This window comes from Fundulus heteroclitus, chromosome 11 (assembly GCF_011125445.2).
Source record: "Fundulus heteroclitus isolate FHET01 chromosome 11, MU-UCD_Fhet_4.1, whole genome shotgun sequence".
In the NCBI taxonomy this organism is placed as follows: domain Eukaryota; kingdom Metazoa; phylum Chordata; class Actinopteri; order Cyprinodontiformes; family Fundulidae; genus Fundulus; species Fundulus heteroclitus.
This window is the reverse complement of record NC_046371.1, coordinates 3,983,435-3,998,672: the sequence shown is the minus strand read 5'-3', so window position 1 is coordinate 3,998,672 and position 15,238 is coordinate 3,983,435. Positions and strand designations below refer to the sequence as shown.

Genomic DNA, 15,238 nt, shown 5'->3' with positions numbered 1-15,238 from the left:
AGTTGGACTTTTTCCAAAAATATAGCAATTATTCTTTTAGCCTGCAGGAGACACATGTATTGATCATTATTTGGTAATAGGTTTGTTTGAAGTTATGTTTTTCAGGAAAAATGACCCCCAAAATAGAAAGACTCAGATTTATTGGGACGTTCTTAGATATGATCGTCTCTGTTGCTTTTTTTTAACCTCCTCCCAGAAAAGTCCAACTTTAGTGCACATGCAGTCAGATGGTATCCCTCTATCCTGACTACACTTTCTACACGTCTGTTATGTTAATGCTATACAATTAATGTTATTGGAGGGATGTAAGTCATAATTTTTCCTGTATGAGCCTAAACAGGGTTTTAACTTTAAATTTTTTGAGTTTCTGGACTGATTCTTAGTCCTCTTCTGATATATTTATTGTTAGACATAACAATAACTTGTTTCAATCCCCTTGTTTTGAAGCTTTCAGTCAAGTTAGACAGTAACAAATTATACAACCGTGATCTATTTTAAGTTAGTTACTTTTGGTTTGGTTAGTGTTTTGCTATGACTGGCTCTGAAGTGGCTTTCTAGCAAAAGAAACATTATTTTTTTCTAATCCAAGATGTATTTTTGTATAATTTACTCTAAAGACATCAGGTTCTCTGAGTTTAATTGGTAATTTTGCAGGATCAAAGTTACAACCTTAGAGAAATTTAATTCCTCCAATTTTTTTTTAAGTTGTGAAGGGAAACTAAACCATAAACTCATTTCATTTTTAATAAAAGTCAGCAGCCAAATTTAATTTTATCACGGCATTCATCACTTTAAAATCAATATTCCTCCTTTTTGTACTGATGTTGTTCTTTCTGATCACATGTTTTTTTATTATTCCAGATGAAATTGTGATGAATTGGATTATTTTTTTATTGTGGTATTTGGTACATTTAAGATATATGCTGGATAAATTAGTCTGGCTAGCCCTTCCATTTTTGTTCACAATATTCTTCCAAACATTGAGCCAATTGTCAAATATTTGTTGATTTTTTTTTTTTTTTTGTAAAAAAATATTTGTTCAAGCTTTTGAGAAAAAAGAAACCGCTAAATTAACTTAATAAAATTGATTAGTTACAAATGCAGACCGCGGGCTCAATGTAGTTTGTTGTTGCCATAAGGTGACGTCATCGTCCGTTTACAAACCGCAATCCCGCTCTCGAATAAAACCTACACCCCGCTATAATTACTTTAGTAAGTTGTCCAGACCAATTACAATATTTTGCGTAATTGTGCAAACGTTAAACCAACCATGTATAGTGACGTCATCAGGACACGCTGGAGGGACTATGTCTCCCGGCTGGCCTGGGAACGCCTTGGGATTCCCTCGGAGGAGCTGGCCCAAGTGGCCGGGGAGAGGAATGTCTGGGCCTCCCTACTGAAGCTGAGTTTTCATGCAAGGATTGAGTACATTTTGTTCTGTGCCTTTGCTTATGGTAACTAAAGCAACCGGCCAACCATAAGTCCACCGGTTGAACAACTTTAGACGTCTTCAGTGTGTTTGGAAGAGTCCAGAACTGAGTCCAGAGCTGGTAGAGTTACAAATCCTTTGCACGCCCCGTGCTTCATTCAGATTCTACTCTGCAAATCAAAGCCATGAACAGATTATCTGGAAATAACTTTATGACGGATGGCACAACATGGAGACGATGCTACATGTGAATCGTCTCAAGGATAAAAGCGTAAAGTGGCTCAAAGATCAGAACATTGTGACTCTGGACCTGGAAGCCGGAGGATAAACAGAAGCCGGCAAACTTAGATCAACTCTGGATCACCATCAGTCAGGATTTGGTCCAGAAGTTTATGACCCCCAACCTGTGGTTCGCGGACCCTCGGGGGTCCGGGGGTCCCAGTTTGAGGGCCGCTGCTATCAGGGATAATTATGCACTGTTACATTTTCTTAATTTAAAGCCAATCTATTTTGAGTTAGTATGAAGGGCTATTATATTGGTGAACAGTAAAAATTGCTCAAATATCAACTAACATCTCCGGGTTCAGTCTGAACTCCACTTAGGAAGGTGTTTGAGTCCGATATAAATTGCTAAATGTTCAGGTTCTGCAGATTACAAGTTTTATCAGGTGCTTGTATAAATGTGTGGGATGTATAAAGATTGTTTAAACCAACATAACAAAGAGTGAAAATTTCGAGTACTAGGAAAACTCAGAATCACCGACGAGATCAAAGGTTGGAGTTTCGGATCAGAGCAGGCCAATTAAAAAATTATTTTAAAGGAATTTCACTTTTACACAATATATTATGAATTACCTCAGCGTTTTTAAGAAAAGTAAACAATACTTTTACTCAGTTAAACATTTACTTGTGCATTATGCATAAGAACTGATCACAGTGATTGTACAATGTTGAAAAACATTTATTCACATTTTCTGGAACTTAAAAACGCTGTTCTGCATGACAAAATACATCAAACAGATAAAAATTAAGAAATGATTTAAAATCAATTTTCTGCATCTGAAGCTCAGTGCTACCATCTGCTGATTAAAACACAGCGCCCCTCGTGGACAATATAGGAACTGCAGATTTTCAATTAAACGAAGTACATGTTTTTTTTCAATAATTGTTTTATCATTCTCTTCCTTTTATCTCCTATTTCTTTCACTTTTTCTTTTTTTCTTCTTGTTCTTCCTTTCCTCTCATACTTTCCCATTGTAGTGTCCATATCATTTGAGATATTCCCTGCATGAATCATAATAAAACTATTCACATTCATTCAAGCGGAGCACTATGGCAAAAGAAGTACTGCTCCACTTGTGAAAGTCAAATCTGATGAGCTCTTTTTGGCATTAAGACAACAATTCTTATTGTCATATTGCCAGACAGGACACTGGAAAAAAAAAAAAAAAAAAAATAGTTCGGCGGGCCGGAACCGTCCCGCGGGCCGTATGTTTGACACCCCTGGTCTAGACTATAATCCACATTCAAAAAATTCTGTTAGATTAGTTTTCAGTCGGTACAAACTTCTATAAAATTGATCAAACCATCACAGAAACACAAATGTGTGTTCAAACACACACATCAGTACATATTGGTTATCGGCCATAACAGCAATATTAATATCGGAAATCGATATCGGCCCAAATTTTCACATCAGTGCATCCCTACCCAATAGAGATGTTGAAATCCTCATTTATTTTTTATCCAGAACGTTTTTTCTCTTGTTTCTCTGGTGAACCAGAGAATGCAAGAAGTAAAAACGAAGAAGAAAGTTTTTTTACTGCGATGAGGAGACAAAGCCCTGAAGTCAAAGATTATTAGATCTTCAGACGGGATGGAGGGACAGGAAACTACGGCAGCATATAAAGGCGTGTTTATCTTTATAATCACTGTTAGGAATGGGTGATATAAGTGTTCAACATTTTAACGTGAAAAATCCGCAGGTATACAGTATATTCCTCTTTAAGACATCTGGAATTGCAAAACTGGATGCAGACATAGTAGGAAAAGGCCAAATGCAGAGTGAATAATGGAGAAAAAAAACTACACAGTCATTCAGAAGTCTAACAGAATAATATGAACAGCAGAAACATTTTATACAAAACTCTGAGAACAGTTTCCAACATGATGTGACAACAAGGTGGTTTATCCTTATTTTGATCAATTAAAATTGTGTGTTTTTTAATTTATACTCTTTTTTTGTAGTGCATGCAGCTACACTGCAAAAACGGAACTAAAAATAAGTAAAATGTTCTTAAAATGAGTACATTTGTCCTTTATTTGAGCAGGTAAATAAGATGATTTGCCAGTAGAATAAGACTTTTGCACTTAAAATAGGAATAACTCATCTCTATCTTCTTATTTCAAGTGCAGGATGTCTAATTATCTTATTTTAGGGATCAAAATACTCATTCCATTGGCAGATAATCTTATTTACCTGCTTAAATCAAGGACAAATACACTAACTTTAAGGACATTTTACTTATTTTTAGATCCATTTTTGCAGTGTAGGAAGCAGCAAACGGCGCCTACCTGCTGCAGAATGACCATGGTTCAGTTGTGAGTTTAACCGAGGACATCAGAAGTCACCGTGCGAAGGAGACCTGCACGGACAAAAAGACAGATATCAAACAACCGAGCCAATATATTTATTACACAGTTTGGACTCCTTTTAATGGTTGGCAAAACAGATTTGCATATATTGCTGCGTTATCCTTTGGTGACAAGTCGACAAACTCTCTATAATCCTTCAAAGTGGTCTTGAATAACTGGGAATAACCCAGTTATTCAAGGTCTCGGAAACCTTTTCTGTGGACTTTGGTTTATTTTTCCCTCAGTTTCAGTCCAGTCTTTGTCAATATAACAGAGCAATGCACTGTGCAGTGCTTAAGAGCTGAGGAAAATTACCATTTAGGCCTTGTACACACATAACCAGGGCTTTATAAAAACAATTATCTACCCCACATTTAAAAAATTATATCACCCAGTTTTGGTCCGTGAGGCAGACACCCCGTCTACTTTTAAGACTAATCTTAAAACTTTCCTTTTTGACAAAGCTTCTAGTTAGAGTGGCTCATGTTACCCTGAGCTATCTCTATAGTTATGCTGCTATAGGCTTAGGCTGCTGGAGGACATCAGGGTCTATTTCTCTCACTCTGCTGAGTTCTCCTACTGCTCTCCAATCTGCATTGTTTGTTGTTATTTCAGCTTTTAACTTTTTGTTCTCTGTCATTTTTTCTCTTCATAGAAGGTACACCTGGTCTGGCGTTGTTAGCTGTGACATCATCAGGGGAGGCAGATCATCCTCTATTACCATCTAACATAGAAAGTACTCCTGGGTCAGTGTGAGCTTCTGAGCTTTCTGTGTCTCTGCTCTGTCTTCTCTAAGCCCCAGTGGGTGGAGGCAGATGAGCGTTCACACTGAGCCTGGTTCTGGTTCTGCTGGAGGTTCTCCTCCCTGTTAAAGGGGAGATTTCCTCTCCACTGTCGCTTCATGCATGCTCAGTATGAGGGATTGCTGCAAAGCCATCAACAATGCAGACGACTGTCCACTGTGGCTCTACGCTCTTTCAGGAGGAGTGAATGCTGCTTGGAGAGACTTGATGCAACCTGCTGGGTTTCCTTAGAGAGGAAACTTTCTCACCAACCTGGAGGATCTGATGGAGTCTGACTTTGGAAAGAGCCTTGAGATGACATGATGTGAATTGGTGCTTTATAAATGAAATTATATTGAATAGATTTTTTTTTTTGGTGAAATTTTTCATCCACACAAACTTGACCAAAATACACCACAGGGAGTTGTTTTAAACATGCCAAACACAAAGGGGGCTTGTCAGCCAATCAGAATCTGCATTGGGAAGGAAGGTTGGTGTAAAACAGCTGACCCCCACGTGTCCTTTCTCCTTTGCACCTCAACGTATCGGAGCAGCTGGGCTTGTAAAAACATACAAGCAAAAAGCATCTGGACCAACTTTAATGCTTATAATGTTCCATGTACGCTTTTACTTTGAAGTCTCAATACTGAGGTGAAGACAGGAAACACGTTGTGGTTCCCCAGAGTCAGTTGTAAAGAAACAATGGGAGATGCAGATGATTTCGTAGCATGAATTTTTTCCAGTTTTTGAAAGGCCGAAACACATGAAATTACATTAGTTTTTCCAGGTTTCCGGCTACATGTGGACAAGACCTTAGAGGAGAACAGAAGAAGCATCAGGCCAACAGGATTTTACAACCAGGATGTAAAGTAAAACAACCTGACAGGAACTACACTAGGAGGGCTCAGCTGTATCATGTTGATGGGCTCTTGGTTTCTAATTCTTTCGTTTTAGTTGGATTTTTAAATGGACTAGTTGAGCAAGCTTTACAGTTCTTTTGATCCCTATTTTTTAGTCTTATTCATACATGTTAGTGGGAACAACAGCCATTATAAACACCCCATCTGTTGCACTCTCGGCTCTTCCCTTTCACATTTCATGAAGATCTGATAACTTTAGGATCTATATTATATTTAAAATACATTTTTTAATGGGCACTAACTTCAACATTTGTCAGAATCATATTCACCTGCCTAATATAAAGGCTTGCATAGTGGTGTAATTAGGGCTTTAGGTTTTGGAGCCTTTTAACGCCAGGATGAGTAATAGGTCAGATTTAAATGACTTATTAAACAATAAAATATTTCCCTAAAGTGGATTGACCTGAAAAACAGCTAAAATTTAATGAAATTAACTTTCTAAAATGTTCAGAAGACATTTAAAGGTATACAGCCACATTATATGCCTAAAAAAAGATAGATAAAGATAAATATGGCCCCACAATGGACACGATGAACAGATATACACAAACGTGGCGTCATCTAGTGACAGTATCACAGAACTATCATAATGCTGATTTTTTTTTTTTTTTTTTTTTTATGACAGTAGGACTCAAAAGTCTCAAGTGTTTAGGGGTAGGAGTTTATAAGTTCTCACTTCTTCCTACCCCATTTTGAACATGACATGTTAACTGAAACAAAAAATCTGTATTTTCTCTTCTTTCTTATGCACTTCTTGTTACTGTGCACTATTTTATTTTTATATTTGTATCATGTTCGAATAAATTTCATTTCATTTCATTTCATTTCATTCATTTCATTTCATTTCTGGTTTGCTTAATTAATAAATCACTTGTAATTAATGCTGGACAGAGCCTGACCCTCTGCAATGCCTCACAGTAAAGCAGCAGCTCACCGTGATTGAAGACTGTTATTAATTAAATAAAACGATCTGCAGCAACTTTAAGAGCCTCATATCAGAACATTTATTCACATCAGTCAACTCTGCGTCATATCTGAGCCTCGGCAGGTTTAGTATCTGCTTCAGTGAACACCAACGTTCAGACTGGATTCCCAGAGACATTCCAGTGTTTTCGCTCTAGGAATCATATTTGTTTGCGTTTTTTTCCCACTGGATCTTGGACCTTTCTGCATTGTTTCGCTGGGAGATGCTAATAGCCGTTAGCCGCTTCCTTGTTTTATCCCCTGCTGCGCATGCGCGGTACGTACTTCCGTTAAAATCGTAAATAAACACAAAATGCTTTATCCACTAACAAATTGAGCAAAAACAAAGGATAAAACACGAAAATAACAACTAATACACCAGCAGGACGTGATAATCTTTCATTAAAACTTTGTATGCAACCAGAGTGAGCTGCTGACGTATAAATAAAAAAAATCTAATAACGTGGTTATGCACCTTTATTATTGGTAGTAATGTTACTGTAGATGGTCACTCATGGTTCAACTGCAAACAATAAGCCAGTATGTGAGATGGGGGGGGGGGGGGTGCTCCTGCTGGTCAAGGCTGTTAAAGGCTTATTCAGATTCCTGGGGCTAATCCTACCGTTTAAGTACCAGCCACAGTTGTTGCAGTTCTGACTGCTGAATCACTGAGTGCCCCGCTGCGTCGCCCTGTTTCTGTTTCCTTTGTTTGCAGCGACGCGGAAGTGGCACACAGTCAGACGGCCTCACAGCTAACTTTAAGAACCACGTCGATAGAAACACGTTAGGGATTTATCCTGTCACATTCTGCAGTGTAATGACTTCACGCAATACATAAAAAGAAAAGATTTTGTGACACTAGTCTGCAGCTTTACTACCGTGAATTCAAGTTTGGACCTGCAAAAAAAAGGACCTAAAAGTAAAATGTTCTTGAAATGAGTGTATTTGCCCTTAAAATGAGAAGGCAAATAAGATTATCAGCCAATTTTTACCCCTAAAATTAGATAATTAGATATACTGCACTAGAAATAATACAATGAGTTGTATTATGAGTTGTTCCTATTTAAAGTGCAGCAAGTTTATTCCATTGACAGATAAATTAAACTTGCTGCTCAAATCAAGGACAAATGAATTAATTTCAAGTTTCACCTACTTTTTGTTCTCTTTTTGCAGTGTGGATGGAAAGATGTAATGATTTAGGGTACATGTATTAATGAAGCTTTAATGTATAGATTAAGGATTTAGTTAATTTTAACAGAATAATAGTAGTGTGGATTGGGTATTTGTAATTATTTTTAAACTAAATATTTGTGCTATAATAAATGTGGCGGTTTTAAAGTGTACCGTAGCTCCTTCTGTTCAACCATAATGAATAATTAGTGGATGTTAAGGCTGAGCTTCTTATCCTGAACTGCAGGAAGCCAATTTGGCCTCAATCTCCAACAGAGACGTGTGGATCTGACAACTCAGAACAGACCAATTACAATCCAGCAGCAAACAATCTTCTAGATTAACCTATAATGCCTCACCGCAGCATAGCCTGACCAAACTCACAGCTTTCATGTAATCCGTGGAGGAAAATCTTTGAGTTTGGAAAGATCTGACGTTTTTCATCCAAGTACTTAAACACTGCTTTTGCCAGTTTTTTCACATTCTGTCACATAACAAAAATAAACCTCAAAGTATTTGATTGCCCAACACATATCTGCAAAGTGAAAGAAAAATATTCAATATTTTCCATCTATTTAGGTAATGAAGGTAATATTCAGATGCTTTCTATGCTTTTCTCAATAATATGCAGATAGCATTGAGTGGCAGAATCACCTTTGATAAACCAAAACATTGGTGTTTTATTTCAGAACCAGCTGAGTGAAAACAGCAGAGGTTCAGTGATAATTGTATTTTGTAATTTGGTGCATAAAAAAAAAAAAAAAAACATCAAATCTTTACCGCCTGCCTCGTTTCTTCCTGTAGGACATTTTTCTAACCCTCTTCTGCAGTCTGCAGAAAATGCTTCATTCAGAAAAACTGCATCAGGTCTTTAGTTTCGTTCTAAAACATTAATATGCACTTTTCTACTGTTAATAAAATGCTTTTGTTTCTATACCATTCAATGCTTTGAAATTCATAACCTGCAGTGATTCATTCAACAACAATCGAGGTCAACAATTTCTCATCATTTAGCGATAATACTTGTTGATAGATTCTCGTGCCTCATCCAGGGTGTTTATTTTACTGCAGTCAGAGGAAATCATGAATGGAAAATGTGAAAACTCTGAATACTCAGAACTGATCACAGCCAGACTCTCTAAGCTTCACAGCGGTAGCTCGTTTACTTTGGTCTGAATCAGTTCCTTTAAGTTCAGTTCCTTTCCAAACAGTGAACCAGAACCTGTCCCTAAAACCTGGTTGGGAGAACCAAATGTGAACAGAGGAAGCAAATGCTGTGGTCTGAGCTAGCAGAAAATTTTATTTCAGTCCAAATTATCTGAGCAGTACAGAATTATTTTTGAGAAGACGTCTTGAAAGTTGCTCGTAGCTTTCTGAGTTAACAATAAAACTCGTGTTTGTTTACTCTACGGCATCCCACAATGCAACGCATACCTGGCTAGGAACAGGTGTTTGGATCAAGCTAGCAGGAAGCAAATCGGATCGCATTCACTCCATAAACGAATGGTTCCAGAGTTCAAAACCGTACCGAGGCCGCCTCCTCCAAATGGTCTCGGTACGGTTCAATTGGACCGCACCCCAGTGTGAGGAACCAAGGGAGGAAAATAATTTAGGTTCCCTTTAAACGGGATAAACACCTCAGGTGTGATAAAAAAAAATTCGGGGTTATAAAGTATTCCTATTTTGCTTTTTATTTCTTTACGGTGGTAGCTTGTCAATAGGGGGCGCTAGGAAGCTGCCACCATCAAAATTGCAGGCAAAAAGCGTGACACATTAAACATGGATCACAAAATAAAAAGTAATTATCACATATTTTCTCTCATAAAATATGTCTGACTCTTTATTCCATTTTGGATTAACATTTTTTTTTTATATAAGTCATATGTGTTGTGAATTGGCATTAGTTAATTTGACATCCAGTCAGGTTGGTTAAATGTTTTCTAAGGAAACCCAGCAGGTTGCATTCAGTCATTCACTTCTGGATGAGCATGGAGCCACAGTGGACAGTTCCTGCCATTGTTTCATTGACTTTGCAGCAATCTCTCATAACAAGTATGCATGATTATGCAATTCCCCTTTAACAAGAAGAAACACGTTGATTTAAGCTTGTATTTATTTGTATATATTAGTGTTTGCTTTTAAGACTTATGATCTTAGCAGAGATACTAATTGCTGGCAATGACTAGGAGTTTCCACAGACTTTAGCATTAGACTAGCGGAGTTGGCAGTAATCCTTTTTGGCATAAAGGACCCCAGAAGGAGGGGCCCATGGGATGGATAAACTACCACAGCATTTAGGAGCCACCAGCACCCAGACATGTTGCCTGCTGAGGCGGTAAGGAGCTCGCTTTGCGCTCTGAACAGTCAGCGAACCTTCATGCAGAATGGAAAACAGTTAAAAAATGCACAACACTCTCACCCTGGGATCTTAGTCCAGAGCAAAGGGAACTTTACGCAGATTCACTGGCCCTGAACACCTAAGTTGTAAAGATATTTTTTTTCTACAACAAAAAATAAAAGCCTTAAGGAGAGGCGCTTTTGCTTTTAAAAGATAGCTCTAGACAAAATGATAAAACTTAAATCATAAAAAGGAGATTAAATTAAAGTCTGGAGAGGACATTTGAAAGTGGCCTGGAGGAAAGCAACGCGCTCGTAGGGGAGGTCTTCACTGCACTTCACTGGTAAATCAAGTAAGTGGTAGGGCTGGGCGATAAGTCGATTTAATCGATTAATTAGAATTGACAATTCTTTAAGATTTCATTTTTGGAAAATCTGGATTTTTTTTTGCCAATACACTCATTGGGTTTCCATGAAGAGAACAGCATGTGATGCTGAATATATGTTTAGGCAAATTATTGTCAAAATATTAAGTAGAAACTTTTTTTTTTACCATAAAAGAGGTACTTCATTTACTTATTTACTTTTTTTTTTTTACTTAGTTTGAAGTTCACAAGTGCAGTGAAGCCTGTTCTTAGCTCAATGTGTAATACCACTAGCAGCAAATGTTTTGTTATATTTTCATTGTTTATAATGGCACGGCTGCCATCTTGTTTTACATGTTTCACAGCTTGTTTTTAGTTGCACTTTGAATTCAGGTCAACTTCCTGACGAAATGCTTGACATAAAAAGCAAGGTTTTAAAATAATTTCGTTAATTTCTTTTTATGAAACAAAAAGGAGGGAAAAAAATCAATTAATCGGATTTGGTATGATAAAATCGGAGATTTATTTTTTAATCCATATCGCCCAGCCCTAGTCAGTGGCTATAATCAACATGATATAAAATCCATTTAGTAGAACTTATATCTACTAATTTCCCTCTAATAATAGAGAAGTGGCACACAGACTAATTGTGAGTTTAAAATCTGAAGGCAGTTCTGTTTTCTTCTTATAACCATTTTATCACAAATCAGATTGACATTATGTTGCAGTGTCAGCCTCTATGATTTCCTGCACAATATTCCTACCATAAATAGTTCACTGACATTAGATGTTGGGTTATTTTTGTATTTACCAGTTCGTGCATCTAAACCTTTAATGCATTTTGTCATAATTATTCCTGAAACTAACTGGTTCAACCTCAGAAAGTTTTTTTTTCTCCATGTTTTTCCAACCTGCTTTTAATCATCTTCCTGTCTGTTGTTGCAGAGATTTAATCTACGATCCAGCTGTTATTTTAAATATATTGTTTAATTAATCAGTTCACACTTGGTCTGACGATACATCTGATTGTTACACAAACATGAGTTTTAAGGCTTTTAAAACAACCGACAAATCACTTAATCATCACAGCTCACAAGACCCAGAGTCAACCAGCTGGAAGATTTACGCGCAGAGGCCGGCGGCTCGTTAAGGCCGGCGGCTCGTTAAGGCGCCTCGCTGCTAAGCTGTGTGTGGTCTGCATCGTTATTCTAACAAGTATGTGCACCTCACACGTACCACTCACATGGCAGGGATTGAGAGGCATCGCTGGGTGTGACACCTTCATTGTTGGCCAACAGCCTCCAGGAGACTCGCCTCCTGACGTTCAGTGTCTGCAGAAAAAAAGCCACTCTCAGCATTTTATGGACTTTTTTTTTTTCCTCTGGTGCACAAATAAATGAACATTTTCATAAACAGGACACGGGGAGGAGAAACCGTATCGGACATTAAACAAAGCACCACCTTAACCACTCTTTGAACAGCTGCAGTTGTTAGGGTTAAAGAGCTTTACTTGACCTGAGGAGGCTTACATGCTGTACGTCTCCACCTCTAGTTCCCCTGGTGATGTAAGCTGTGTTAAACGTGAGCTCTTATTCACAGCTACCTTTTTAAAACCTCTCAAGACTTCACAAAAAAAGACATCTACTGTGGTGCTGTCCAGATCCTCTGCTCCAACAAGCCTAAACCAAATAATTAGTTCACTAGCAGGACTCTGAAAAAACTCGACCGCGTCCTGAAGATGCAAATATTTTGGTTAAAGGAAGGGTTTCCAAGTCCGGTTAGCTACTATCCTGCAACTTTTAAATGTTTCTTCTGCTCCGACACATCGAACCAAACTAACTGCCTCACCAGCAAATCACCGGGCTCTGCAGCAGCCAGGTGAGACCAAGGTGTGTTGGACCAGCTGAGGGTTGCAGGAGGACCGGAGTTTGACGTGGAGGACCCCCGCTAAGTGGGCGTGGATGGAGTGATTGCTTTAAATTGCCACCCCACTGGATTCAATGTTCCACTATAATGCTCTTCAGTAATGAGTTTTCATTATAACGTAACTTTTTCACTGCAAAAACGAAACTAAAAATAAGTCAAATTTTCTTGAGATGAACGTATTTGTCCTTGGTTTGAACATGTAAAGAAGATGGTTTGCCAGTGGAATGAAATTTTTGCACTTAAAATAAGAACAAGTCATGTCTAGCATCTTATTTCAGGTGCAATATATCTAATTATCTTAATTATCTTATTTTAGCGGTCAAAATAATCTTATTTACCTGCTCAAATCAAGGACAAATGCACTATTTTCAAGAAATTTTGATTTATTTTTTAGTTCAGTTTTTGCAGTGTTGAGCTTATAAAACAACTGAGCTAATTTTAAGTGCATGTTTTATGTGTTGATTTATAGAGAAAACTACAAGTTTCTAACCTTAAATCACACACAGTCTATATAAAAGCTGCAGTAATTACATCAGGAGATTTGTGTTTGCCAACACACCTTTAGTCAAAACTATAAAAATCCTCCATCATCCTTATTTTTTTTTTCTGAAAGGCTTGTTACTGGTCCAGTGGCTGCACTTGCAGTTATTTTGTCTATTTTGCCCCATGTGTTAGCATATTGAGACATGGAGGCTTATATATGTTTCGGGAAGAAGGACGTAAAACCCAGTGTTCTGCTGTGTCAGGATGGGGTGGTTACTTTTGCCGCGACGTCGCCTTCTTGTTTTATTTAGTTTCTTGTACTTAACGACTGTTTGTTCATCTAGGGATGAAAGTTTGATGCCCCAAGGTGGTCAAATAACTGAATTAATAAGATATTCAGTTGAGCTGCTGTCGTCAGTCCAAGAACTAAGAATCCAAAAGTCAGTAAATCTTTGTTAGCGCAAACAGAGCAACTGCATGGCGTAGTATGAGACCAAGTAATGTCATTTCTTGGGTCAGTTTTAGTAGCAGTGATGAAAATGTGCTGTAAATATGGCGCCTGAGCGTTCTGACATTCATGTTACGGGATTTTAGCATCCAAAAACCAAGCTGTGTGGCAGCCCGTCTTGCCTGGTGATCAAATTGTATATCCTACAGCGTCAATCAAGATGAGAGGCTGGAGCATTATTTTCTCAAAACTGTGCATTTTCCAAAGCCATTAAAATGCAAGGTTGTAAACGTGTATGCAAGTGTAACAGAACCGAAGCTCAAGTGTCAAAAAAACATCCATCTGCGCAAGATATTTTCAGCATTAATTACAACTTTGTTTGCATTTTAAATAATAACCCGCTTCTTATTGGTCCACTGAGCGAATCCGTGGACTGACAACAACAAGCCCTTGACCAAAGAGTTATAAGTAAATTATTATATCTGATAAAAACTAACAGCAGTTACATTTTGCAGGCCGTTGCTTTAAGGGCACGTAACAGCTGAGTAAGTGCTGGCCCAGGACAAAGTGAGCAATAAGAGGCTTTAGTCTAAATCTACAGGCGAGCAGCCGCAATGTGGCCCGGCTGCAGACTAATTCTTAACCCACGTTCACCTGCGGCACTTACCTCACAGCAATCTTTGCTCCGTCCTCCAGGTTCCTGTCCTGTATTCACGGCTGCTTTTTATCTTCTGGTAAATGCTCCAGAGTCGACAGGATTATTTAACAAAAAAAACAAAATAAAAATAAAATGGAGAATAAATTGACTGGTGCTGTTTTTAATTTTTTAGTCCTCTTCTGTTTTTCCCAGGCCTCTCCTCCAGAGGTTACTGTGGCTCCAGGCTCCTGCGTTTATGGTCCAAATGCAGCTTGGTGTCGGGGTCAGTGACGGAGCTCCCAGGCGTCTCGTTGCTGGGCCTCATTCATGGCCGCTGATCCTGATTAGCTCGGAGGTGGAGTCTGCCGGTGGCAGAAACAGGGACCAGCCGGGTGGTGCAGAGGGAGGTGGCCCGGCTCATGATTTCTCAGCTGTGTAACAAAAGGCTCAGTTTTCATTACACATTAATAAAGAGCATGTTAAAAGTAGACCTGGACAACGAGGAGAGCTTCATTCTGCAAAAGTGGATTTAATTCAGAAATAAATGATGACAAAAAAAAGCATAAATCATGAAGCAATGTACTTTACTTTATTCCCACGGTTTTATATCAGATGTAATGTGTGCTCGTACCACAGAGCTAAAGAGCTACTATTACGTTGATTAAACATCTCAGCGATATATTCTTCCATTATCTTGTCTGGGTAGCGTGGAGACATTCAAAGATTGGAGCACTTCTGTAAATCAAGAAGGTATCTTCTGTGTTATTGTTCAGATCAAGCAATGAAGAGAAAAGATGCAAGAAGCTTATAATAACGTTGGTTTTTGGGACTTAATTACAACATTAAACACTCCAAAGAGGTGATGCGAGGAGGTTTTTTTATTAAATTTCTTAAAGACGTGGGGTTCTTGTTAAAATAAAACCTTTTAGCAGCGTTTATATATTAAATAATGCTGTTGATTCACCACCTGAAATTTCCCAAATTGTGTCATGTTACAACCACAGACTTGAAAGAGACTGCAAACACCGCAAAAATGGAACTTAAAATAAATAAAATGTTCTTGAAATTAGTGTATTTTTCCTTGATTTGAGCAGGTAAATAAGATGATCTGCCAATAGAATACGATTTTTGCACTTAAAATAGG

At 38.1% G+C, this 15,238-nt stretch overlaps 1 protein-coding gene across 2 annotated transcripts in view; it reads right to left on the bottom strand.

Moving 5' to 3' along the window:
- LOC105920352 (unconventional myosin-VIIa) overlaps window positions 1-14,440 on the bottom strand; it is an 83,919-nt gene extending 69,479 nt beyond the window's left edge. The window contains exons 1-3 of one of the 2 annotated variants that reach the window (XM_036142750.1): window positions 14,125-14,440; window positions 11,844-11,931; window positions 4,004-4,074 (exon numbers count right to left, since the gene is read on the bottom strand). In XM_036142750.1, coding sequence (XP_035998643.1) covers window positions 4,004-4,021 — 18 coding nt within the window. In that variant the 5' untranslated portion in view covers window positions 4,022-4,074; window positions 11,844-11,931; window positions 14,125-14,440. The remainder of the gene's footprint in view (window positions 1-4,003; window positions 4,075-11,843; window positions 11,932-14,124) is intronic. The other variant, XM_036142751.1, reaches the window with a different exon arrangement.
- Window positions 14,441-15,238: the final 798 nt, after the last annotated feature.